This window comes from Nelusetta ayraudi, unplaced genomic scaffold (genome assembly GCF_046127955.1).
Source record: "Nelusetta ayraudi isolate G7.1 ecotype Tasmania unplaced genomic scaffold, CSIRO-AGI_Nayr_v1 ptg000190l, whole genome shotgun sequence".
Classification (NCBI taxonomy): Eukaryota; Metazoa; Chordata; class Actinopteri; order Tetraodontiformes; family Monacanthidae; genus Nelusetta; species Nelusetta ayraudi.
In genome coordinates, this window is record NW_027466239.1 from 910,001 (window position 1) to 934,904 (window position 24,904).

The 24,904-nt window shown below is 46.6% G+C and overlaps 4 protein-coding genes across 16 annotated transcripts in view; 1 reads left to right on the top strand and 3 right to left on the bottom strand.

Moving 5' to 3' along the window:
* Positions 1–2,544, bottom strand: part of LOC142881318 (NACHT, LRR and PYD domains-containing protein 12-like) — a 195,500-nt gene extending 192,956 nt beyond the window's left edge. The window contains exon 1 of the mRNA XM_076015517.1: positions 2,488–2,544. The gene's annotated coding sequence lies outside the window, so the exon portion shown is untranslated. The remainder of the gene's footprint in view (positions 1–2,487) is intronic.
* LOC142881319 (NLR family CARD domain-containing protein 3-like) overlaps positions 1–17,384 on the bottom strand; it is a 27,665-nt gene extending 10,281 nt beyond the window's left edge. For 2 of the 12 annotated variants that reach the window (XM_076015524.1, XM_076015523.1), the window contains exons 1-4: positions 17,142–17,382; positions 14,505–16,406; positions 13,592–13,762; positions 12,818–12,991 (exon numbers count right to left, since the gene is read on the bottom strand). In XM_076015524.1, coding sequence (XP_075871639.1) covers positions 12,818–12,991; positions 13,592–13,762; positions 14,505–16,406; positions 17,142–17,251 — 2,357 coding nt within the window. In that variant the 5' untranslated portion in view covers positions 17,252–17,382. Of the gene's footprint in view, positions 1–9,613; positions 10,198–10,582; positions 10,760–11,105; positions 11,327–11,591; positions 11,766–12,817; positions 12,992–13,591; positions 13,763–14,504; positions 16,407–17,141 lie in introns of those variants that run through there. The other 10 variants (XM_076015529.1, XM_076015527.1, XM_076015521.1 and 7 more) reach the window with 9 other exon arrangements.
* The window catches only part of LOC142881323 (NLR family CARD domain-containing protein 3-like), a 25,955-nt gene extending 1,604 nt beyond the window's left edge, over positions 1–24,351 (bottom strand). Inside the window, exons 1-4 of one of the 2 annotated variants that reach the window (XM_076015534.1) lie at positions 19,882–20,374; positions 1,295–1,425; positions 1,104–1,222; positions 1–904 (exon numbers count right to left, since the gene is read on the bottom strand). The exon at positions 1–904 is cut by the window's left edge and continues 1,604 nt beyond it. In XM_076015534.1, coding sequence (XP_075871649.1) covers positions 1–904; positions 1,104–1,222; positions 1,295–1,425 — 1,154 coding nt within the window. In that variant the 5' untranslated portion in view covers positions 19,882–20,374. Of the gene's footprint in view, positions 905–1,103; positions 1,223–1,294; positions 1,426–17,405; positions 17,418–19,881 lie in introns of those variants that run through there. The other variant, XR_012925557.1, reaches the window with a different exon arrangement.
* fam110b (family with sequence similarity 110 member B) overlaps positions 1–24,904 on the top strand; it is a 160,410-nt gene that overhangs the window by 40,105 nt on the left and 95,401 nt on the right. The gene's annotated exons all lie outside the window — the stretch shown is intronic.

Consider the following 24,904-nt stretch of genomic DNA (forward strand, 5'->3'; position numbering starts at 1 on the left):
GAGCTCAACATGCTCTCCAGAACTGTGGCAGTGATCCAGCAGAAGACCGGGATCTGACACATGATGTGGAGGTTCCTGGAGGCCTTGATGTGGGAGATGATCCTGCTGGACACATCTCCTCTATCTCTGAACCTCCTCCTGAAATACTCCTCCTTCTGGTCATCGGTGAAGCCTCGTACTTCTGTCAGCCTGTCCACACATGACGGAGGGATGTGATTGGCTGCTGCAGGTCTGGAAGTTATCCACAGCAGAGCCGAGGGAAGCAGATCTCCTCTGATCAGGTTTGTTAGCAGGACGCTGACTGACTTCTTGTGAGTGACGTCAGTCACCACCTGGTTGTCCTCAAAGTCCAGAGCCAGTCTGCTTTCATCCAGGCCGTCCAAGATGAAGAGAAGTTTGCAGACATGCAGCTGCTCTGCTGTGAGCTTCTCTAACGTTGGATGGAAAACATGGAGCAGCTCCAGAAGACTGTAGTGCTGCTCTTTGACCAAGTTGAGCTCCCTGAATGAGAGAGGAAGCACCAGATGAAGGTCCTGGTTCTCCAGGCCCTGGGCCCAGTCCAGAGTGAACTTCTGCACTGAGAAGGTTTTTCCAACCCCAGCGACGCCGTTGGTCAGCACCACTCTGACTCTGAGTCCCTGCTGCTCAGGTGAGGCTTCAAAGATCTGGCTGCACCTGATTGGACGGTCGTGGAGGCTCTCCTTGGTCTTCTTGGTCTCCAGCTGCCTGACCTCATGCTCTCTGTTGACCTCCTCACTCAGTCCCTCAGTGATGTAGAGCTCAGTGTAGATGCTGTTGAGGAGGGTTTGACTTCCTGCTTCTTGACCTTCAGTCACACGTTCACATCTCCTCTCCAGACTGATCTTCTGCTGCTGTAGAAGCTCCTGCAGACCATCATCAGCCTCTGGAGCAGAGAAAAGGTTGGAGAAGAAAACATCAGTGTGACAGTGTGAGCATCATTTTCTCTCCACAACTTTTCAGCTGCTGTGGTGAAGCTGCTGTGTGACTGTTTGCTCTCAACGTCCCTCAGTGAATCTTCTCACTGGAGGTCCTGACATGATCTCAGAGGGAGAAGTGAAGGAGGTGCAGGTGGACAGTCTTACTGTGGTCAGTCTGGCTGTGACTGGAAGCTCCTGGGTCTTTACTGAAGTTCTCAGGATGATCTTTGGAGTGGTCACTCTTCATGGACAGACTGCTGGGCACTGGAGACTCTGCTTTCTGTCTGTGTTGAAAACAGGAATATTTAAGGTCACATTGAAAAGTTCAGACTGGTTCTCTCACATTAGATTCTCACTGTGTTCCAGAGGTTCCAGGTTCTTCACTGGAGGTCTGAGGTTTTTTCCTGGACCAGGAGTTCTTTAGAGATGAACGGTTGAACATTGGAGGCTCTGCTCCGTCCTCCTCTTCCTCCACACGACCACTCATCTTGTGAAGTGGAGTCAGTCTGAGGTCAAACAGGAAGTGTGACAGTGAGCTGAGAACACAGTGAGTTCCACCTCAGACAGAGAGAAGAAGAAGAAACAAGGTCACAGGGCGCAGCGGTAAAATGCGGCGTGTTTTGCGGTTGCAATCTGCGCCACAGATGCGGGGATCCACAACATTCCCACCTGAACCAGGTGGGAATGTTGCGGTCTGGCAACCTGAGAGCAGTTTGGACCAAAGGTTGTTGGTGAGTTGTGTGTTTGGTTTGTGTTGATGGATGCACGGAAAAGAAAACAAACATGTTCAGATGCTGACCTGGCTGCCCTCGCTGCTGAAGCAAGGAGACATGCAGCAAGATTAAAGCAAAGCATTGTTTGAATATTTCTCTCTTTAAAATGTCCCGTTCTCAGAGGTCAAACAGTGAAACTCTGCTGGGATAAAGGCGCTCCTGTGCTCCTGGCATTACGATGCCTCCTCCTCTACCAGACTGCTGCCATCATGGAAAGAAAGTCAAGACGCGTTAGTCACCAACACCTGAGGACCATTTGTATTTTCCATAGCCTATCTAAAATATTGCCATATATACTGTAGTCTACGTTGTTGGATCAGATTTCCTTGTGCCGTGCTGCTGATCCGCGTGTTGGTTGATTGAAGAGTCTCAGGAGAAGACTGCCAATTTAAATATGTCTTTCGTAAATAAATCAATTGAGGGTACAAATATACAGAGCTCTGGGCCCAGTTCAAAACCCTAGCAACAACAAAGTATTGTCAGGGCATGAAGTCTGACTGCTACCTGTCCCTTGACCCAGTCCTTTTATACAGAAAGAAAACATGCAGATGCTCCCAGATGTTGTCCTCCTCTGACTGGCTGCCTGCTCTCCAGACCCAAGCCTCATTGGATGTTGAGGCAGCCTTTGATCCAAGTCTCTGATTACTGATTGCAGCAGTAAACAAGTCCTTATTTGGCAGGGAGCCCAATGATCCATCATTGGTTCCAGCGTGACCTGTTGATATAATACAGTGCACGACATGCCTGAGGTCACAGGACAATCAGTCAGGACTCACCTGCTGCTGCTGCTGCTGCTGCTGCTGCTGCTGCTGCTGCGCTTCAAAATGGAGTCTGACAGAACAATTTTCACTTCAGGCTTCTTTTCCTGTTTATGCTGCTCACTGTGGATCCTCCCATCCGGATGCCTCAACTGCTCCCACATTTCCAAGAAGTCACGTGATGATGTGTGTAACAGAGAGAGAGAGAGAGAGAGGGAGGGGGGAGGTGGGGGAGAAAGAGAGAGTGGGTGGGAGTGAGACAGAGGTGGGGGGGGGCAGAGAGAGAGAGGATTGATTTATTTTCAGCATTATTATTATGTGGACATAGTTTTTCTATTGGCTGGAAATGTCTTGTTGCCAGGCAGAGAGATCAACTCCCCAGTATGATACAACTGATGCTTACATTGTGGCTACAAACAAAACCAAACAAGCAAAAACTGCTCAAACAGCGCCCCTCAGTGGCAGAACTGGGAGCTGCGAGGACCGACACGTCATAGGAAGGTTTGAAGGTTCAAGACCACATTTGAACACATTGTGTTTCTTATTGACATATTATAGAGTGACCTGTCTGAAATATCTGCCTGTTAATCAATGTCTTATTTTTTCACCATGTGTTCATTTCTCTGTAAAGTCTGCAATAGAAGGTAGTTTTGAGTTGAGGGCGCCCCCTGGCGGCTCTTTCCAGAACTACCATCACTTGTTGGCAGTCCATGATGACGGTGAGAAAAATGTGATTTCCTCTTTGAAGAGCTGCAACTGTTTCTCCCTGACGTGATGAGACTGGACACTGGTTGAGGGATGTGACACTTCCTGTCAGCTCCTGAGGACAACAAGAAGGCCGAGCCTCTAATGCCCCCTACTGGCTGCACTCTGGAAGAGCCCTCCCCCCATCCTCAGGACCAAGTGATCCTCCCTCAACATGAACACATCACTTCCATGTGAGGAGAGAAGAAGAGACGGCAGGAGTCAGCACTCACACTTTGGTCCTTGAAGGCATCATCAGAGACATTCACTGCTGATGAGAAGCAGACTCAATGTGTTCATCAACTTTTGTTTGTCCAGCGCTGAATCACAACCAAAGGCGTCTCATTGTCCAATCAAAGAAAAAAGCAACTGGGCCCCCAGAGCAGCAGGGGGCGACAGTGGGATCATGGACAGAGCCCAGTAGTCACATGTCATGAAGAGTCATTAGGAGCAGCAGTAGTTTTATTGCTTCTCCAGACCAGCTGAGAGGCTAAAGTTAGGAAGTGTGCTGGCTGTTCAGGAGTTTAAACAGAGGGGGGCAGTATGGTCACCCTGAAGGAAGCCAGTCAAAGGTGCAGGCCAGGGGGTGGGGGCTCAGGTCACTGGTGGTCTTCCTGGCCTTGTTTAGCATCCTCTGTCTGTAGATGCTCTCCAAGCTTGGCAAAGTGCAGCCCAACACTTTGCTGCATTGTCTGATGATTTGACTGACTCTCTTCATTTGAGCCTGTGTGGCGTTGCCAAACCAGCAGATGGCAGCAAAGCTGAGCATGCTTTCAATCAAAGAACAGCACCAAGCCACAGTTGCAACCCTGAAGACTGAAGCAGGGAGGCAATGTGAGCATTTTGACAGTCTTGGTGTGAGCCAGGCGGGGATGGAACCTACAACCTCCCAGTCTCAGCTGCTTAGGGACTGGACTGGAAGCTGCAAGTTGTTGTTTGCCTTCCTGGAAGAGTGTTTTTCACACAAGGGTCAGGATTTTGAGTCCAGACAAAGTTTTAGATCTTTGACTTCATGAAAAATGGGAACCAAAACAAGTGTTGCGTTTATATTTTGTTCAGTGGAGCGACTTCCTGCCACTGACTCAGTGGCGACGAGTGAAGTGTGAAAAATCCATCAGCCGCAGTATTTTTCCAAAGTGCTCCAGTTGTTGGTTCTTCTACGACGCTTCTAAAACGCGCCCGCACCGCCCCCTGGTCGTGGTGGTGGTGGAAACAGACGCAGACGCCTTTGGTGTGAATTGGGCGTCGTTCTTTCTGCTTTTACCTTTGTGTAAGTGGTCCTCTGCTTCCCTCTAGCGGACATCGTTGTTCACTACACCCATCACCGACAACAGTGAAAGTGTTTTATGAAGTGAATAACGCCTTTAGATAATATAGGCAGCCAGAAGAGGATGAAAGGTGGTTTTTCCCTCTGCAGTCATCAGAGGAGACAATGATAATTCAAAACAACACCACACGTGACACGTTGTAAAAAATCAACAATCGCAGGCGACTGCAGTGATTGTGAGAAACTGAGTTGTAGGACACAATACATGAATATTCCATCTTCAGTTGATACTTCAGAGAAAATGGAAAAAGTCGGAAAAGAGTTCAGAGTAACCAACAAACAACTTCCTGTTGTTGTCCACAAACAGTAAAAAACAAACGTCAACAATCTTTCAACATTTTTGTCAAAACGAAATGATCCAAAACACATTTCAACCTTATTGAAGGTGTGTGTGTGTGTGTGTGTGTGTGTGTGTGTGTGTGTGTGTGTGTGACTGTAGTTGTGCTTGTTGTTCTCCTGATGAATCTGCTAAAAAAAACATCAGAAGCCTTTTAGAAACCAAATCTGAAAACGTATCAAATGAAGCCACAACCAATGAAACCAGGAGAAACAGATGGGTCAGGGGTCAGAGGTCAAGGTCATTGCTTTGTTCAACAATCAATAAATGTTGTACACATGTGTATTTTTTGTAAACATCTTTCACATGTGTATGTTTTTAAACGTGTGTATTTCAATAACATTTTAATAATCCTTTGTGTTTGATCTCCAATGTCTTTTTCCAACACATTTTATCACCTGCATGCTTTACCATCTCTTTGAAACACATTCTAATAAATATCGCAGTGTTTTCCAACATATTTTTCAATGCATTGAAAGCTCCTCCCTTTCTCCAGTCAACTCATGTCTTCATTCTGAGGCTGCTGGTGCAATTCCTCCAACCAAATCATCAACACATCAACTGTCGTCAGAGACTTTCATCATCACGATGGACACTGTTGCTTTTCCCGCCGCTTCATCCTTCAACTTTGGCTTCACTTTCAATATGACGCCGCACTTTTCACGCTCGCCTCCCCTGCAGTCCTCTGGCGCCCCCCAGTGGAAAAGCGCAGGGCCAAGAGGGATCAGTGGCACTGTTCAAAACCACATTCACTGACTTTACCTTCCTGTTGTTGAGTTGAAACTACGCCCACCCTCCCAGTGTCAGGGAGCCTGATTCTAACGGAACAACTGAATCAGGGGTCAGACGGTTGGAGCCGGGTCAAAGGTCAAATTCATAGGTCAAAGATGCGTATTTCAGGAATGGAAGGTCTTATAAAGATGATTCCACCTCTGGCCTGTTCAGAAGGGAGGAATCATGTCAGAGGATCCAGGTTTGAAGTCAAACCACGTACCGGGGGCCATATGCGGCCCATTACACTTTCCAATCCGGCCCACCAAACTTCAAGGAATTATATTAATAGTCATTAAGTCATGAAATAGAAAATAATGAAAACAATTATTTTGTTGTGTTCATTATTTAATTGCCATTAAAGCAACATGTTGTCTACACATCCCCCGCTATATTTCTTCCTCCAATGAGAAAGCGGCCCCTCTGTCATATTGTAGAAGCCATCATGGCCCACCAGTCAAACAGTTTGCCCACCCCTGGATTAGAGGCTGACTTAGTGTTGGAGTTGGGCTTGGTTCACAGTAGCAAGAGAACAAAAGAGGCTTTGCTTGAGAATTGAACCAACAACCAGGATTGGAACCCTGGTCTCCAGCACCACAGTCAGCAGGCTAACCCACTGAGCTAAGCTGCTAAACTGCTAAGCAGGTTCCTGAGGGCTGTGCAGGGATGTCACTCCATCAATAGACAGCAGTGACTTGACATTGGTGCGTTTCAACACTGGACTCTGCAGGAGAAACAAACAGCCACAGTCACTTTGTACAAGTGCAACACAACAAGTGGAGCTGAAGCCTTTTAGACACATGTGTATGTATGTATGCGAGTCCTCCTGTCCGACTCGAAGGGTTGTTTTTTTGTTTGTTTTTTTGTTTATGCGAGAGGGTGATGCAAAGCAATAACAGATTCTAACGTGTCGCCACAGACAAGCACAGCCGATAGTCTACAGTATTTGTGTAGGTGATAAAGAGCCTATATTGAATATTCCTGCCTTTAGTGAGAGATCGGTGAGAAACAAGTTTTTGTGTCGTCCTTCTTTAGACACACATACATACATCTCCTCACTCTTTGAAAATGGAATTCAAACAGAGTTTGAAAAGAAGGAAGGGGGAGCTAGCTAGTTAGCTAGTTAGTTAGCCAGCTAGCTCCACTCACCTGTTTGCTGCTTCCTGTTGATCTCACTTGAAGGAAATTCCAAATGCTGGAAGATTGAAATGCTCACAAATTCCATGCACGCGACGCAACGCAAGTTTTGGTTGGTTTTAGGTTTGTTTGGAGTTTGTGTTGGTTTTTGTTGGTTTTGGTTTAGACACACACACACGCAGACACACACTCCAGTGTTGTACCTCTGGTCCACGCTGGGATTCGATCCCATGACCTCCGTGTTGGGAGTCAGCGTTGCTCCCCACAAGACCATCTTCAGCGCTGAGAAAGCAAAGAACTACAGAGGCCTCAGTGCTTCACCTGACACACACTGACACACACACACTGACACACACTGACAAGCAGCGACACAGACACACAACAAAGGACAACAAGTTGCCAAAACCAAAGACTCTTCAACTCATTTCCTCATCAGTGATGAATAATAGAAGATCATCAGCATCAAATCAATCATATATAGGTCACTGTATAATATAATGACACACTTTATAGTCATGTGTTTACCAGAAGCAGTGGGCTGTATAATAGGCTGTATGAACAGGGTGACCTATTGACCTCCACAGTCCTCAGGCTAACAAGGTGGTTAGCTCAGTAGGCTAAACCTCTGACTGTGGTTGTAGGAGATGTGGGTTCAAATCCCACATGACCAGGTTTTTACTGTGTATATTTATACTTTATACTATAGTGTGTGTTTTCTTCTGGTTTTCAGCCATGTTGACATTTTGCTTGGAGTAGCGCCGTCTCGTGCTAAGCTACCACAGGACTTTATTAATAACTTTTAATGAAAGTATTTAAAATTCTTTGTACTTGAAAAAAACAACACAGACGGCTCAGTTGATAAGACGACTGACTGTGAATCACAAGGTTGTTGGTTCGAGTCCCACCATGGACTGAGATCCATTTTGAAGGTCAATGGCTCCAAAAGCAAGGATCAACGTAGCAGTGGATGTACTTGAAGAGTCAGCTGATGGCTCAGGGTGGACTGATGGTTCCTATGGTTGGAGGTTGGAGTCCCAACAACAGCTGAATGTCCATTTTGAGCTCCAACGGCCCCAAAAGATCAGTAGAAGTGACTTCAGAGTTTTCACGTAGCTCAGCATGAAAAGCAAAATGTCTCTGAATACTGGATGCTTCAATTGTGATGACAAATTGCTCCTCTTGAATTGAAAACACTAGTGTGCCTGTGCCGGGTCTTGAACCAACAACCTTGACATTCAAAGCTCTTCCTCTGATGCAGTGAGCTACCTGGCCGCTCTTCAAACCTTCTGATGGTCCACTGGTCCTTTGGAAGTCTTGGTTTGCATCCTTCCACTCTGTCTCAACCATGACAGGACGCTCATTGACCTCAGTTTCAGCCTCATTCAAGGACTTTGAGAAAAAACAAACTGCAAATTTCCCCAATGTGGGATCAATAAATGCTTCTTCTTCTTCTTCTTCTTCTTCTTCTTCTTCTTCTTTGGATTTTGCTTGGAATAGCTCTGTCCCATGCTAAGCTGTAATGTCTTTAAGACTTCTATAAAATACAATCCAATTACTGTAATTATTCATGATATGAGCTATAGAGGGTTTTCACCGACGTCACGACTTGGGCGGTACCCTCGCTGCGCCTCCATATTGGAGATACTCAGTGTAAACAACTCTACTGAAAGCAGTGGCGACTTGTGGTATTTTTTTTAAAACAGTTTAAGTGTGCATAGCCACGTCCAAAGCACACCAAAGCTCATCAAAACGCATTCAAGATGCAAAGGAATATCGGGAAGGACTTGGATCACAAGAGAACGCCCGATATTTCGAGAAGCTACGGTTTATTGGTGGTGCAGATCCGTACGAGTTGGCTCCTCCCTCCTCCTGGACCCACGACCACCCGGCCATTCTTGCCTCACTCACATATCCTGATGTAGTCAGCAAGCCCGTACACAGCGGAAGACCTAAAATCTTACAAAGGTTTGGAGGCATACAACCAGATGGTGTGTGGATGGGTGAGGGAGACGCAGTACCAGGTCATCGACCATCATTGTGTTGCCAAGGCAAAAGTAAGTAACGTTACCGTTAATTCATTATGTCAGTTATCAAGCTAACCTTCACTGCATGCTATCATTGCGATATTCAAAGTGTAGCCAAGGGACTGTCAATCTTTTTTCATATCAAAGACCCCCAGCTTGCTATCCGCACTGTAGGCTGCACCATCTGAGTTGGTTTCATAGTCTTTTAATGTTGTTTATTCTATCACCCATGCACAGAAAAGCTGAACAAAATGCTTTTACACGACGTGTCACACACTTGTATTTCTGTTTGTGACAAATAAACATCCTTGTGTCAGCAAGTGTAGCCTACGATCTGACACCCCACACACACATTCACACACTGTTAGATGGGAAAAGAGGAGGCTGAAGCTTTATATGCAAATTAAGTGAAATGGGAACAAACTATTTTGTTTTTTTTTAGATTCTTATGTTTTGTTTTCTTGTCTAAGATCTTGGTTACGATGCAATCTGAGCAAATTAAAGTTGTATTTTTTTTTTTTTGGACATGAAAAAAATGTACATTCTATGTTGTGTATATTTTCTATGTGTGTATTGTATCAGTGAGTGGAAAGAGTCTCTGTGGTCTGGTGAAAGACGACAGGAAGTGACGGAGCAGGAAGTTGACAGTGTTGAAATCCATTGATTTCCTCATCTATATTTTGCTTTCTACCACTCCATCTCATGCTGAACTGTGATTGGACGGTCGACGTTTAGTGGATTTATTCGGTTCAATTTGACTGAGGAGCCCTGCTGGAGACTGAAGGGAGTAAAAACAACAAGGAATAAGTTTGTTAAAAAACTTTATTCAGAAAATTGTTCAACCAACCAGGAACAACCAATGAGCTCAGGAGCAACATTGAAAGTGGTGGCACACAACCAGAACCTTTGATCCAAAGTGAAAAGGAGGCTTCATGCGGAGATCCATCTCCTCCGGCCTCCATCTCCAAGTCCTGCTTCTTCCACTGAGGATTCAGCTCCACCAGTGGCTTCTGGGACATCTCTCCCAGTAACCACAGCAGCTTGTACTCCCTACATAAGCAGTCCGCCAGCCGCCAGGCTCCACTGGGGTCAAAGGTCGTGACACGCCCACACACACGGTGTGTCAATTCATCTCCAGTAGTTGTAGTTCTGTCAGCCACCTCCAGATGGAGCTCTCCTCTTCACTCTCCTCCTCATCCTCCCTCAATATCTTCATAGAGCTTGTAGGGAGAAGCAGTCCGCCAGCCACCAGGCTGCACTGGGGTAAAAGGTCGTACCAGCTTGCCGTTTAGCTCCACTGGTTGTAGTTCTGTCAGCCACCACTAGATGGAGCTCTCCTCTTCACTCTCCTCTTCACTCTCCTCCTCATCCTCCCTCAGTCCTTCCACCTGTAGAGAGAAGAAGAGACAGCAGCAGTCAGGACTCACGGTCCTTGAAGGCATCATCACAGAGACGTTGACTGTTGATGGAGATGATGGAGTGACTGGTGAGAAGAAGCAGACTCTCAGTCACATGTCAAGTGTGGAACATATGAAGGTCATGTGACCATGGAGTGTTGGACTGATACTGAGGCCTGATGAAGATGAACTGATCAATAATTGAGTGGTGAACTGAGAGAAGAAGCAGTTTGGCAGCAGATGTTGGATGAATGAGGAGCAGCTGGACGTCACCATCCTCCTCTCACACTGTGAATGGGAACACTGGACTTCTGCTGTGGGATCAACTGGCTTTGGTGCTGGAACCATCATCCACTGCTTCCAAACCAGTACTGACCTCACACTCTCCAGTTGATAGTCTCTGCTGTGGACAAGATCCATCAGTGGCTTCACTGATGATTCCTTCAGCTGTTGGTTCCATCTCAGGTCCAGGTGTCTGAGGTGGGAGGGGTTGGACTTCAGAGCTGAGAGCAGCCAATTACAGCTGAGATCTGACAAACTGCACCTCTCCAACCTGAATGTAGAATAAATGATGGAGAGTTTATAATGATGGAGAGTTTTTCCAGGGTGTCATCACTCTGAACATCAAAGTGAAATGTGGACTTCAGAATCTGACACTACAGAAAATGTCACCTTGAAATTAAATCCTCAGTCCAAAACTAATGTGTGTTGAAATGATGTTTGGTCACATGACCACTGATGACCTGCTTTAAATTTCAAACATGAACAGAATGAAATTTTCATATTTGTGGATGTCATTTTGATATGAATCAACCTTCAGTTCAGTGTTTATTCAACATGTGTGATAAAGTGTGTTTGGTGCTGAAACCATCATCCACTGGTTCCAAACCAGTACTGACCCCAGAGTCTCCAGTTTACAGTCTGGACTCTGCAGAAAACAACTCAGCTCCTTCACTCCTGAATCCTGCAGCTGGTTGCTAGTCAGGTCCAGGAATCTGAGGTGGGAGGGGTTGGACTTCAGAGCTGAGAGCAGCCAATCACAGCTGAGCTCTGACAAACTGCAGCCCACCAACCTGAATAGAGAATAAATGATGGAGAGTTTTTCCAGGGTGTCATCACTCTGAAAATCAAAGTGAAATGTCGACTTCAGAATCTGACACTACAGAAACAGAGAGGGAGGGAGAGAGGGTGAGTTAATGAGCGCTGCAGTCTGAAATCTGACCACTAGGTGGCAGGATTTTACACACTGCACCTTTAAACACAGTTTCACTCATTTCAAACACAAAGCAGTGACTGCAAATTGAATTTCCAACAGCAGTGAAGTGAAAATCATGACAACAATAACAAGAGTGATACAAGTTGTAGAGTGAAGAGGGTGAACTGACCCCAGAGTCTCCAGTTTACAGTCTGGACTCTGCAGAAAACCCCTCAGCTTCTTCACTCCTGAATCCTGCAGCTGGTTCCAACCCAGGTCCAGGAGTCTGAGGTGGGAGGGGTTGGACTGCAGAGCTGCGAGCAGCCAATCACAGCTGAGCGCCGACAAACTGCACTCCCTCAACCTGAATAGAGAATAAATGATGGAGTGAGTGGCGTTTTCATCACTATCTGAAATTAAAAATATTAATGTCTATAACACTGTAATGTCCATTAAACCAATCAGAAGCACAACAATAATACTGAAATAATGAATCACCACAATAGAATATTTTTTATCAACCTGTTTAGTCATGTGACCACTGATCAGCTGTTAACAATGTTGGAATTCATCGATTCATTTTGCCTCAAAGGTTCAGTGTGTAAAATCAGTGCAGATTTATTGCTGAAAGCTTCATATACAACCATCAATATAGTTTGAAGTCTTTGATTAGTAGAAAATAAAAGTCCTCTGCTTTTCCTGCCGTTAGAATGCTTCTTTCGAGAAACAGGCAGAAGGTCAAAGGTCGTGGCCATCTTGCACCGCCATGTTTGTAGGCGGCTGGTTGGGAAGATGAGTTTGAGAGACAGTTTCATATTGATGGTTGGAGGCTGGAATCCTCTAAAAAAGCAAATGCTGAGAACAAATGGTTATTAAGTGACTGAAATTCAGTGGAATCCTTTCTGCATCTTGTTCATCAATACTGAACTGACTGAGATGATAGAACCTGCATTGACCCTTGACCTTCTGCTGAGTCCAGCTGGATCTATTTACAGTATCTAAGTGCTCATACAGGTGGCTAATGCTAGCGCTAGCTGAAGATCATGCACTGGACTGTCTGCTGTGACTATGACTGATTGTGATGCTAATAGATGGTTGTAATATTTGTATTGATGGAAATGTATCATTATACAGAGAACTAGACACCTTTGCTGTCAACCACATCCTTTATGATGCTGGAAGGCCACCGTAGTTCACTGGCAAGAAGGGGAGAGGGAGGGCCAGCAAGTAAGCACTGCAATCTGAAATCTGACCACTAGGTGGCAGGATTTTACATACTGTACCTTCAAACACAGTTTCACTCATTTCAAACACAAAGCAGTGACTGCAAATTGAATTTCCAACAGCAGTGAAGTGAAAATCATGACAACAATAACAAGAGTGATACAAGTTGTAGAGTGAAGAGGGTGAACTGACCCCAGAGTCTCCAGTTTACAGTCTGGACTCTGCAGAAAACCACTCAGCACCTTCACTCCTGAATTCTGCAGCTGGTTCCTACTCAGGTCCAGGAGTCTGAGGTGGGAGGGGTTGGACTTAAGAGCTGAGAGCAGCCAATCACAGCTGAGCTCTGACAACCAGCACCACTCCAACCTGAATAGAGAATGAATATTTGATTTCTTCCATGGTGTAAATGTCATATTAAGAGTAATTTCTCCCTGTTGATGATCCAGATGTGCAGCTGTTGGGATCACTGAGTCATTCCCTCAAAGGAGTCATTGTGCCAGTGTGTTGTCAACACAATAACAACAGCAGTGTGTCAGTCAGTGTGCAGCCAATCAGCAGTGAAGATGGAAAATAATCAGTGAGTCCTTTGTGTGCTTGTGGCTGTTTTCAGTGATCAGAGTCTCGTTACAAGTCAAACACATTCAAAGGACAAGATGAAGAAATACTGCTGCACTATTAATCTGCCTCTAATATTTCTTCACAGGATCTTCTGCTCAGTCATGTGACCTTCATCACCAATCAACAACTTCCATTGAGCTCCAAAGTGACTGGAGACATTTTCCACACTTTCTTCCACCATCCAAAGTCTTTTCTGGCTGCAGATTGTTGACATGAAAATATCAACAACATCCACTTTGTCTAGATGAGTCTTTAATATCTGCTTCAAAGTCTTCACACTGAGCAGCATTACACACCAGTTGTCATCTGCTGACACACACTGTCCACCAGTAGAAAGCAGGAACTGACCTGAGAACTTCCAGTCTGCAGTTTGGACTCTGCAGTCCAGCACAGAGCAGCTTCACTCCAGGATCCTTCAGGTCGGTGCCACTCAGGTCCAGCAGTGTGAGGTGGGAGGGGCTGGACTGCAGAGCTGAAGACACCACTGCACACTGAACCTCTGAGAGTTCATTATCATATCTGCAATGAAGGAGAGCAGAGTGAGAAGTTGCTGCTTCAATCTTCATGATCATCACCATCATCATCATCACCACCATCACCATCACCATCATCACCATCTTCATCATCTTCATCATCATCATCACCACCACCACCATCATCACCATCATCACCATCATCATCATCATCATCATCATCATCATCACCACATTCATCATCTTGATCATCACCACCATCACCATCATCATCATCACCATCATCACCACCATCATCATCACCATCATCATCATCATCACTACCATCATCACCATCATCACCATCATCATGATCAAAACCATCATCACCATCATCATCACCACCATCATCATCGTCATCACCATCATCATCATCACCATCACCATCATCATCACCATGGATGAAAAAAAACTTAGAATACTGAGCGCAAGATTTTCATTCTTTCCTGGAAATAGTATTTCTAATGTTTTCAAGTCCACTATATCTATGAATTGGAAGATCTTTGACTCTATCAATCATTGATTTGTGCTTTAGGGAACTTTATTGATTGAACTTTATTAATTCTGACAACTCTTTTCTGGAGTTGAATTATTATTACAACTATTTAACCAGGTTTGTCCCTTTGAGATCAAAGATCTCTTTTACAAGAGAGACCTGGCCAAGAATGACAGCACATAGAGTTTACACACACACACACACACACACACACACACACACACACACACACACACACACAGTGTTTACGTACCCTCTTAAATGTATCACAGCCTTCCTGCAGTTCCTCACAGCTGGAATCAGTCTCAATCTTCCCTCCTGGGTTGTGTTGTACTTGCTGAGGTCCAACTCCTCCAGAACCTCCTCTGACATCTGCAGCATGTAGGCCAGAGCTGAACACTGGATGGCTGAGAGTTCCTTCTCTGATCTGTTCTCTGACTGCAGGAACTCTTGGACCTCCTGATGCACTGACTGATCCTTCACCTCCAGCAGACAGTGGAAGATGTTGATGCTTCTGTCAGGAGAAACATCACCAGTGTTCATCTCCTTCAGGTTGTTGATGACCTTCTCTAAGGTTCTAGAATGGTTGTCAGTGAGACCCAGCAGGTCTCCTAAGGGTCTCTGGTTGGATTCCAGACTGAGTCCATGGAGAAAGCGAACAAACAAGTCCAGGTGACCGTTTGGACTCTGCAGGGATTTCACCATCATTCTCTTAAGGAACTCATCCAGGGTGTCCAAGGTTTGGTTAGTGTTTGGGGCTTCTTTTTTTTTAAACAGATTTGAAAATTTTAAAAACATATTTTCTTGTGATGCCTCTGCTTTTGAGTCTTTGAGGGAATTCTGAAGAACCTCCTTCTTCCTCTTGATGTGACAGTGGAAGCAGTAGACTGCAGCCAGAAACTCCTGGACAGTCAGATGAACGAAGCAGTAGACGGTTTTGTGGAAGATCACACTCTCTCTTCTGAAGATCTCTGTACAAACTCCTGAGTACACAGAGGCGTCAGGCACACTGAGACCACACTTCTCCAGGTCTTCACTGTAGAACATGATGTTTCCACTCTCCAGATGTTCAAATGCCAGCTGGCCCAGCTTCAGAAGAAGCTCCCTGTCAGCCTCCGTCAGCTCCTGTGGACCTCCTCCATACTTGTGCTGCTTCCTCTTGGTCTGGACCAGCAGGAAGTGTGAGTATATGTCAGTCAGGGTCTTGGGCAGCTCTCCTCTCTGCTCTGAGCTCAACATGCTCTCCAGAACTGTGGCAGTGATCCAGCAGAAGACCGGGATCTGACACATGATGTGGAGGCTCTTGGAGGCCTTGATGTGGGAGATGACCCTGCTGGACACATCTCCTCTATCTCTGAACCTCCTCCTGAAATACTCCTCCTTCTGGTCATCGGTGAAGCCTCGTACTTCTGTCAGCCTGTCCACACATGACGGAGGGATGTGATTGGCTGCTGCAGGTCTGGAAGTTATCCACAGCAGAGCCGAGGGAAGCAGATCTCCTCTGATCAGGTTTGTTAGCAGGACTCTGACTGACTTCTTCTGAGTGACGTCAGTCACCACCCGCTTCTTCTTAAAGTCCAGAGCCAGTCTGCTTTCATCCAGGCCGTCCAAGATGAAGAGAAGTTTGCAGACATGCAGCTGCTCTGCTGTGAGCTTCTTTAACGTTGGATGGAAAACATGGAGCAGCTCCAGAAGACTGTAGTGCTGCTCTTTGACCAAGTTGAGCTCCCTGAATGAGAGAGGAAGCACCAGATGAAGGTCCTGGTTCTCCAGGCCCTGGGCCCAGTCCAGAGTGAACTTCTGCACTGAGAAGGTTTTTCCAACCCCAGCGACGCCGTTGGTCAGCACCACTCTGACTCTGAGTCCCTGCTGCTCAGGTGAGGCTGCAAAGATCTGGCTGCACCTGATTGGACGGTCGTGGAGGCTCTCCTTGGTCTTCTTGGTCTCCAGCTGCCTGACCTCATGCTCTCTGTTGACCTCCTCACTCAGTCCCTCAGTGATGTAGAGCTCAGTGTACATGCTGTTGAGGAGGGTTTGACTTCCTGCTTCTTGACCTTCAGTCACACGTTCACATCTCCTCTCCAGACTGATCTTCTGCTGCTGTAGAAGCTCCTGCAGCTGCTGCTCCTCACCACCAGGACTCCCCTCCGTCTTCCTGTAGAGACACTTTGGCTTTGACTGATTGGATCAGTTGTTGGTGTCCATCACTTGTCAGCTGTTTTTCTGACACCATCATTAGTTGGATGGAATCATTGTCTCCATCAACACTAACTGACAGCCTGCTGGCCTCCTAGTGGGCTCTTCACAAATCACTTCTTGTCTTTTGCTGTCTTTTCTAAATTCAATCCCTTCATGCAGCTTCACAATCAAAGAATTTGAGCCACAAAGAATGGAGCGCAGATGTTAATGACGCCGTCTTTTAGCCACCATGTTGCGCCCGTCATGGATTTGTAGCTGTTTTCTAGGCTGCTCTTGTCACATCATCTCATATATTATTAGATGACATATTCATCTATCAAATGTATATTTTCTATCTGCTGTGGTTGACACCTGGTGGGCTCTGGTTGAGCAGTGGCTCTGTGGAACTGGCCCTTTGTTTCTCAGCAGACAGAGACAGTGGAGTCACATTGCACTGAACTTTGGATTGAAATTCATCTCAGTGGAGTTGAGCTGCACTTTATGACAGAGCATCAAACATTCCTGCCACTGCATAAAGTTCAGTCTCAGAAGGGCTTTGCTGCATTTCAACATGATGAATGTGACCGTGTCAAAGATTCTCTTCTCTTGACCACTGACCACAACATCTGACACCTTTTCACCTTCTGAGGAATTTATCACTGTCAAATCAAACTAGAATTAGACTGAGAAACAAGGACATTAGTGTTCTTACTCTGTTCCAGAGGCTCCAGGTTCATTACTGAAGGAAATAGGTCGACCCATGGACTCGTTATCGACTGCAAGGCTCATCTTGAGTCCTGGAGTGAGTCTGAGGTGAAACATCAAGTGTGACAGTGAGCTGAGAACCCAGTGAGTTCCACTTCAAACAGAGAGAACAGGAAGACATACTGAGTTCCCAGTGGGATCAAGCAGACACACGACTGCTGGTGTCCACTCACATCACATTTCATGAGTTCTTCAGTCAGTGACGACTCACCTGCTGCTGCTGCTGCTGCTGCTGCTGCTGCTGCTGCTTCTGCTGCAACTCTTCAAAATGGAGACTGACACAGAACAACTTTCACTTTTGGCTTCTTTTCCTGTTTCTGCTGCTCACTGTGGCTCCTCCTCACATGATGCCATGTGTGTGTGTCAAAGCAATGCTTGGAGATTTCCTTCAGCTCCACTCTTCAGTAGATTTTCTCAATCAAAGGCCACGTGGAGCCTCTCCTCTCCTGCCCACATCTTCCACACATTCAACTGCTCCACACTGTTCACACTTCCCATCCACATGCCGGACTCCTGTCTGGGAGTCTGAGCCTCGCTGTTGTCTCAATCTGGATTGATTGATTGTCAGCATTATTATTATGTGGACATAGTTTTTCTAGTGGCTGGAAATGTCTTGTTGCCAGGCAGAAAGATCAACTCCCCAGTATGATACAACTGATGCTTGCATTGTGGCTACAAACAAAACCAAACAAGCAAAAACTGGTCAAACAGCGCCCCTCAGTGGCAGAACGGTGAGAAAAATGTGATTTGCTCTTTGAAGAGCTGCACCTGTTTCTCCCTGACGTGATGAGACTGGACACTTGTTGAGGGCAGTGGCGGCTGCTGGTCTTTCAAGGAGGGGAAGCTCATTTTCTGCCGACATCATAAAATCCATTCGTTCATTTATACATAAATTATGCCATCAATTTCTTTCAATAAAAATGATCAGTGACCCTGTTGTACCAGCGAGCCGTCTTTTCCAGGGACTTGACCAGTGTCCATTTATCCAATGACCTGTGAGTGTCCTCTCAATGGCCAGCAGAGCTCGGCTGCTTAAACTGCCTTGGCCCATTGTGTTGCAGGTTCAAGACTTGAGCTGCTTTAAACAGGAGAAGCTCCTCTCCACACCTGCAGATGGAGCTCCAATGGTTGCCACTAAGACAGCAGTTTGTACAGCTTAGGTGTTGCACTGTCCAACTCCATGTCTTTCAGAAACAGCAAGAAATCACACAGCTTCCCTCTGTTGCCCTGCAAGTCCTGGTTTGAATGTAGGGCTTGAAGTTCAGACCTCAGTCTCCCTGAATCAAAGCCACAACTTTTCAGGACACTCATATTATCTGCCATTATGCGCAGTTAGCTCGCTAGCTGGAGCTACTGCGCGAGGCTCGTGTGAAGTGTGACCGCCTGTGAGTGCTTTGTGACGGGGGAGAGGCTCAGCAGCTCCCGCTGTGTCAGAAGTCAGAGTCTCCAAACACAAGCAGCTACCGTCTATAAAAAAAACAAAAACACCAGAAATAGACGCTAGAATTGTAGCTAGCTAGAATTGTAGCAAAGACAAAGTCGCTCAGAGGATCAGCAGAGTCTCTGGATCAACTCAGAACAACGGAATGAAACACTTGAAAACTGCTTCGGCGGATGTTTATACTTCAAGATCGCTGATCGCATTTCACCGTCAATCAAAAAGGGATTCAGCCTCTCTTGAACAGATCATCCAATCATCATGCAGAAGCTGAGCGTCCGGGCCAGCCGAGGCCAGCCCACTGCTCCATAGACCCCAGAGACGCTGAGGGTCCGATGGGCGGTACAAATCCCAGCATTTATCGAATGACTGTTGAGTTTCGCTGCAGTGGAACAACCCACTCTCATGCTGTGTCTCAATTCAGGCTCTGCATCCTTGAAGTATGCACTTTGAAACTAAGTTGCGTCATAGCACTGCGCGAAGGCTTACCCCAATTCCCAAAAGTCCGAAGGACACTCCAAATGTGTACTCGGAAATATGCACTCGTTTTAGCCGATTCCAAGGATACACCGCTACTATCCTTCGCGTACTTGGGTATCCCATGATGCTTTGCGTGCTGCTGCAAAGCATCGTGGGATCCTGGGAAGTCAGCTGAAATTAGCGCCATCTACTGGCAAAGACACAACATATAAATTTAAGGATTGAAGTTTCAAATAAAGTATCCAGTTTTTAACGTAGGATTTTATTTATTTGATCATCCAACGGCATCGTTAGATGGCAAACCAATGGTTAGCCTGATACTATAAAAACGTCACTTCCGGGGTTGGCCAGCAGGAGGGAACGGCGGTGACGCAACCAGGAAATACGCCGAAGGCTAGACCGTCCCGGGTGGTTACAAGGGAGGCGGGGTTTGGTCCATCCTCCTAGGCCAGGTCCTCGAAGAACGCTTCCTTCAAACGGAGGACACTCGGTCTGAAGGGTGCAGAACCTGAATTGAGACACAGCCTCTGACTTCCACTTGGGAGCGAGAGAACAGGAAGAAATCAACCAGACTGAAGTCACATTGTTGACTCCTCCCCCCACTGTCGGCCTTTGCTGCTCTGGGGGCCCAGTTGCTTCTCTTTCTCTGATTGGTCAAAGCACTTTGAGACGTTTTTGGATGTGATTTAGCGCCGTACAAATAAAAGTGGATTGATAAAAAGTTGACTAGCGTCACATTTGATGAGGTCTTTAGTAAGTCAGGACTCACCTGCTGCTGCTGCTGTTGCTGCTGCTGCTGCCTCGCCTCAAAATGGAGCCTGACACAGAACAACTTTAACTTTCAGCTTCTCTTCCTGCTTCTGCTGCACACTGTGGCTCCTCCCATCCAGCCGCCTCAACTGCTACCACACTTCCAGGAAGTCACATGACGCTGTGTGTAAGAGAGAGAGAGAGTGCATACAGGTGTGTGTGCTCTTCTTGTCACGTACTATCTGGCAGTTTGCTCCCCATTCTAGGGAGCATTAGCGCCACCTACGGTCTGTAACCTTGAAGACAATCAAAAGGTGCTCCTATTAATTGTGTGTTGTGTAGAAAGTCAAAGCAATGCTTGGAGACTTCCTTCAGCTCCACTCTTCAGTAGATTTTCTCAATCAAAGGCCACGTGGAGCCTCTTCTCCTCTCCTGCCCACATCTTCCTCACATTCAACTGCTCCACACTGTTCACACTTCCCATCTACATGCTGGACTCCTGTCTGGAGAGTCTGAGCCTTGCTGTTGTCTCAATCTGGATTGATTGATTGTCAGCATTATTATTATGTGGACATACTTTTTCTAGTGGCTGGAAATGTCTTGTTGCCAGGCAGAAGGATCAACTCCCCAGTATGATACAACTGATGCTTGCATTGTGGCTACAAACAAAACAAAAACTGGTCAAACAGCGCCCCTCAGTGGCAGAACGGTGAGAAAAATGTGATTTGCTCTTTGAAGAGCTGCACCTGTTTCTCCCTGACATGATGAGACTGGACACTTGTTGAGGGCAGTGGCGGCTGCTGGTCTTTCAAGGAGGGGAAGCTCATTTTCTGCCGACATCATAAAATCCATTCGTTCATTTATACATAAATTATGCCATCAATTTCTTTCAATAAAAATGATCAGTGACCCTGTTGTACCAGCGAGCCGTCTTTTCCAGGGACTTGACCAGTGTCCATTTATCCAATGACCTGTGAGTGTCCTCTCAATGGCCAGCAGAGCTCGGCTGCTTAAACTGCCTTGGCCCATTGTGTTGCAGGTTCAAGACTTGAGCTGCTTTAAACAGGAGAAGCTCCTCTCCACACCTGCAGATGGAGCTCCAATGGTTGCCACTAAGACAGCAGTTTGTACAGCTTAGGTGTTGCACTGTCCAACTCCATGTCTTTCAGAAACAGCAAGAAATCACACAGCTTCCCTCTGTTGCCCTGCAAGTCCTGGTTTGAATGTAGGGCTTGAAGTTCAGACCTCAGTCTCCCTGAATCAAAGCCACAACTTTTCAGGACACTCATATTATCTGCCATTATGCGCAGTTAGCTCGCTAGCTGGAGCTACTGCGCGAGGCTCGTGTGAAGTGTGACCGCCTGTGAGTGCTTTGTGACGGGGGAGAGGCTCAGCAGCTCCCGCTGTGTCAGAAGTCAGAGTCTCCAAACACAAGCAGCTACCGTCTATAAAAAAAACAAAAACACCAGAAATAGACGCTAGAATTGTAGCTAGCTAGAATTGTAGCAAAGACAAAGTCGCTCAGAGGATCAGCAGAGTCTCTGGATCAACTCAGAACAACGGAATGAAACACTTGAAAACTGCTTCGGCGGATGTTTATACTTCAAGATCGCTGATCGCATTTCACCGTCAATCAAAAAGGGATTCAGCCTCTCTTGAACAGATCATCCAATCATCATGCAGAAGCTGAGCGTCCGGGCCAGCCGAGGCCAGCCCACTGCTCCATAGACCCCAGAGACGCTGAGGGTCCGATGGGCGGTACAAATCCCAGCATTTATCGAATGACTGTTGAGTTTCGCTGCAGTGGAACAACCCACTCTCATGCTGTGTCTCAATTCAGGCTCTGCATCCTTGAAGTATGCACTTTGAAACTAAGTTGCGTCATAGCACTGCGCGAAGGCTTACCCCAATTCCCAAAAGTCCGAAGGACACTCCAAATGTGTACTCGGAAATATGCACTCGTTTTAGCCGATTCCAAGGATACACCGCTACTATCCTTCGCGTACTTGGGTATCCCATGATGCTTTGCGTGCTGCTGCAAAGCATCGTGGGATCCTGGGAAGTCAGCTGAAATTAGCGCCATCTACTGGCAAAGACACAACATATAAATTTAAGGATTGAAGTTTCAAATAAAGTATCCAGTTTTTAACGTAGGATTTTATTTATTTGATCATCCAACGGCATCGTTAGATGGCAAACCAATGGTTAGCCTGATACTATAAAAACGTCACTTCCGGGGTTGGCCAGCAGGAGGGAACGGCGGTGACGCAACCAGGAAATACGCCGAAGGCTAGACCGTCCCGGGTGGTTACAAGGGAGGCGGGGTTTGGTCCATCCTCCTAGGCCAGGTCCTCGAAGAACGCTTCCTTCAAACGGAGGACACTCGGTCTGAAGGGTGCAGAACCTGAATTGAGACACAGCCTCTGACTTCCACTTGGGAGCGAGAGAACAGGAAGAAATCAACCAGACTGAAGTCACATTGTTGACTCCTCCCCCCACTGTCGGCCTTTGCTGCTCTGGGGGCCCAGTTGCTTCTCTTTCTCTGATTGGTCAAAGCACTTTGAGACGTTTTTGGATGTGATTTAGCGCCGTACAAATAAAAGTGGATTGATAAAAAGTTGACTAGCGTCACATTTGATGAGGTCTTTAGTAAGTCAGGACTCACCTGCTGCTGCTGCTGTTGCTGCTGCTGCTGCCTCGCCTCAAAATGGAGCCTGACACAGAACAACTTTAACTTTCAGCTTCTCTTCCTGCTTCTGCTGCACACTGTGGCTCCTCCCATCCAGCCGCCTCAACTGCTACCACACTTCCAGGAAGTCACATGACGCTGTGTGTAAGAGAGAGAGAGAGTGCATACAGGTGTGTGTGCTCTTCTTGTCACGTACTATCTGGCAGTTTGCTCCCCATTCTAGGGAGCATTAGCGCCACCTACGGTCTGTAACCTTGAAGACAATCAAAAGGTGCTCCTATTAATTGTGTGTTGTGTAGAAAGTCAAAGCAATGCTTGGAGACTTCCTTCAGCTCCACTCTTCAGTAGATTTTCTCAATCAAAGGCCACGTGGAGCCTCTTCTCCTCTCCTGCCCACATCTTCCTCACATTCAACTGCTCCACACTGTTCACACTTCCCATCTACATGCTGGACTCCTGTCTGGAGAGTCTGAGCCTTGCTGTTGTCTCAATCTGGATTGATTGATTGTCAGCATTATTATTATGTGGACATACTTTTTCTAGTGGCTGGAAATGTCTTGTTGCCAGGCAGAAGGATCAACTCCCCAGTATGATACAACTGATGCTTGCATTGTGGCTACAAACAAAACAAAAACTGGTCAAACAGCGCCCCTCAGTGGCAGAACGGTGAGAAAAATGTGATTTGCTCTTTGAAGAGCTGCACCTGTTTCTCCCTGACATGATGAGACTGGACACTTGTTGAGGGCAGTGGCGGCTGCTGGTCTTTCAAGGAGGGGAAGCTCATTTTCTGCCGACATCATAAAATCCATTCGTTCATTTATACATAAATTATGCCATCAATTTCTTTCAATAAAAATGATCAGTGACCCTGTTGTACCAGCGAGCCGTCTTTTCCAGGGACTTGACCAGTGTCCATTTATCCAATGACCTGTGAGTGTCCTCTCAATGGCCAGCAGAGCTCGGCTGCTTAAACTGCCTTGGCCCATTGTGTTGCAGGTTCAAGACTTGAGCTGCTTTAAACAGGAGAAGCTCCTCTCCACACCTGCAGATGGAGCTCCAATGGTTGCCACTAAGACAGCAGTTTGTACAGCTTAGGTGTTGCACTGTCCAACTCCATGTCTTTCAGAAACAGCAAGAAATCACACAGCTTCCCTCTGTTGCCCTGCAAGTCCTGGTTTGAATGTAGGGCTTGAAGTTCAGACCTCAGTCTCCCTGAATCAAAGCCACAACTTTTCAGGACACTCATATTATCTGCCATTATGCGCAGTTAGCTCGCTAGCTGGAGCTACTGCGCGAGGCTCGTGTGAAGTGTGACCGCCTGTGAGTGCTTTGTGACGGGGGAGAGGCTCAGCAGCTCCCGCTGTGTCAGAAGTCAGAGTCTCCAAACACAAGCAGCTACCGTCTATAAAAAAAACAAAAACACCAGAAATAGACGCTAGAATTGTAGCTAGCTAGAATTGTAGCAAAGACAAAGTCGCTCAGAGGATCAGCAGAGTCTCTGGATCAACTCAGAACAACGGAATGAAACACTTGAAAACTGCTTCGGCGGATGTTTATACTTCAAGATCGCTGATCGCATTTCACCGTCAATCAAAAAGGGATTCAGCCTCTCTTGAACAGATCATCCAATCATCATGCAGAAGCTGAGCGTCCGGGCCAGCCGAGGCCAGCCCACTGCTCCATAGACCCCAGAGACGCTGAGGGTCCGATGGGCGGTACAAATCCCAGCATTTATCGAATGACTGTTGAGTTTCGCTGCAGTGGAACAACCCACTCTCATGCTGTGTCTCAATTCAGGCTCTGCATCCTTGAAGTATGCACTTTGAAACTAAGTTGCGTCATAGCACTGTGCAAAGGCTTACCCCAATTCCCAAAAGTCCGAAGGACACTCCAAATGTGTACTCGGAAATATGCACTCGTTTTAGCCGATTCCAAGGATACACCGCTACTATCCTTCGCGTACTTGGGTATCCCATGATGCTTTGCGTGCTGCTGCAAAGCATCGTGGGATCCTGGGAAGTCAGCTGAAATTAGCGCCATCTACTGGCAAAGACACAACATATAAATTTAAGGATTGAAGTTTCAAATAAAGTATCCAGTTTTTAACGTAGGATTTTATTTATTTGATCATCCAACGGCATCGTTAGATGGCAAACCAATGGTTAGCCTGATACTATAAAAACGTCACTTCCGGGGTTGGCCAGCAGGAGGGAACGGCGGTGACGCAACCAGGAAATACGCCGAAGGCTAGACCGTCCCGGGTGGTTACAAGGGAGGCGGGGTTTGGTCCATCCTCCTAGGCCAGGTCCTCGAAGAACGCTTCCTTCAAACGGAGGACACACGGTCTGAAGGG